At 39.9% G+C, this 1862-nt stretch overlaps 1 protein-coding gene across 1 annotated transcript; it reads right to left on the reverse strand.

Annotated features, from left to right (window-relative positions):
- Positions 1-245: 245 nt before the first annotated feature.
- LOC131001051 (MYB-like transcription factor 4) lies at positions 246-1553 on the reverse strand. The gene is made up of 2 exons (XM_057927223.1): positions 880-1553; positions 246-810 (listed from the first exon to the last, which is right to left on the reverse strand). Exons 1-2 carry the CDS (start codon positions 1140-1142, stop codon positions 381-383), a joined length of 693 nt encoding a protein of 230 aa, XP_057783206.1. The 5' UTR covers positions 1143-1553; the 3' UTR covers positions 246-380.
- Positions 1554-1862: the final 309 nt, after the last annotated feature.

Here is a 1862-nt window from a genome sequence, read left to right on the forward strand (position 1 = left end):
TCATTTAGTAGTAAAATTTAAATATTCGAAATTCATTTTTGTCAAGACCCTATGTTACTAAATGAGTTCCAAAATTTAATGAGATTTTGGACCACCGTATCATGTTACGACTTTATGTGTACCAAAGTGGATAGAAGAAAACAACCAGAAATGCAAATGGCTATTTAGTATCACATTTATTATCTACACCTACTTTCTGCACATACAAGATTGGAAAATCCACTTGGCATAAAGAGAAGATTGTGTAGACGAATTAATTTCCGAACATTCAACCAAATCTCTGCAAAATGTGCCTTAAATGGTCTGTAAAAATACTGGACTATTACATGTACAATCAGAAAAATAATGGAAGTATTACACATAAGTGAAGAAATTAAACTTCATTTCATCTCCAATCTTCTGTAATCCAAAACGCCAGATTTCAATCCCAGAAAATCGAATCCAGAATTAGTGGTATTTGTACAGCTGCAATCTTTGCTGTTTTGGATGCCGAGACTACAAGCGAAGCACAAGGTACTACTACGACTACTAGTACCTGTTTTGAAGGGTTCTTGTTGATAGGGAGGGCTGATTCTGAGGTCAAGATTCAAATCGGGGCACTTAGGGCTGCACCTCTCTTCCTTTTCTAATAATTTGTTTGATGAATTAAAAGAAATGGTTGTGGCAGGCTGAGCCTCAGCCTCATTGATGGGGCGATGCGTAGTGGGATCAATGCCTCGGCTCACCAGCTTTCTTCTGATGTGCGTGTTCCAGTAGTTCTTGATCTCGTTGTCCGTCCGCCCCGGCAATCTCCCAGCAATAAGAGACCATCTGCATTCATTCATTATATGAGAAGAGAAGCATGCATATATACATGAATTATGATATTGATACACTTACTTGTTGCCGAGAAGGCTATGGAGTTTGATGATGAGTTCGTCTTCTTCTTCGGTGAAGTTGCCTCTCTTGAGATCGGGGCGGAGGTAGTTGATCCAGCGGAGGCGGCAGCTCTTGCCGCAGCGGAGGAGCCCGGCGGCCTTAGGGAGCGAGCGCCAGCATCCCTCGCCGTGGGCGCGGATGTAGGCCACCAGCCGATCGTCTTCTTCCTTAGTCCACGCCCCTTTGTTTGTGTGAGCTTTCTCACAGCAAGGAGACCTTCCCATCGCACTCGATCAAACACCACTACTTTCTTTTTCTTTTTCACGCCTACTTAATTTCTACTACTAACCTTATACTATATTATGTTTCATTTCTTATATATATATAATTTTTTTTATTTTTTTGGGGGGAGTGGGAGTGGGGGTGGGGTGGTTTACAATTGACACTAGTACTTGTATATATCAAAGCCTAACCTTGGTGGTGCTTGAGCATCAAGGCCGGCCCTTCATGGAGTACTTGGTGTGGCCTTATATATAAAGCTTTTGACTCTACAAGAGAGAGAGAGAGAGAGAGAGAGAGAGCTTCTAGATGTGAGTTGGTGGGAAAGGTTAGAGAGAGAGAGAGAAAGTGGGTGGTGGCATCTCATGGTGATATGAACATCATCAATTTCAATTATAGTACGACAACATTATCATGTAGTATAGGTGTGTCATGTAGTGATTTAAATAAAAGTGGATATTAACTAAAGGTAACATTCAGTTAGGTGCAAAGTAAGGCATTTTAATTAAATTACAGTCTATCAAGCTCAGTTTTGAACAACCATCCCCTAACCTGCTCATCAACCATGAAGCACACTATATTAATAGTATATATAGATGATTCTCTTCCAATTAATACATCATAAATTTGAATCACATAGACAGATTAGAATGTGATTTTTTTTTTCCAGATACTAGCAATTACTAGTAACTTTAAAAAAAAAATACTTTGGCCACTGATAGCTG

This window comes from Salvia miltiorrhiza, chromosome 8 (assembly GCF_028751815.1).
Source record: "Salvia miltiorrhiza cultivar Shanhuang (shh) chromosome 8, IMPLAD_Smil_shh, whole genome shotgun sequence".
Lineage (NCBI taxonomy): Eukaryota > Viridiplantae > Streptophyta > Magnoliopsida > Lamiales > Lamiaceae > Salvia > Salvia miltiorrhiza.

Bases quoted from the DNA above. Each gene is read 5' to 3' on its own strand.
- LOC131001051 (XM_057927223.1), bottom strand. From the start codon at position 1,142: ATGGGAAGGTCTCCTTGCTGTGAGAAAGCTCACACAAACAAAGGGGCG. The intron at 811-879 runs GTAAGTGTATCA...GAATGAATGCAG, and splicing joins CATAGCCTTCTCGGCAACAA to ATGGTCTCTTATTGCTGGGA.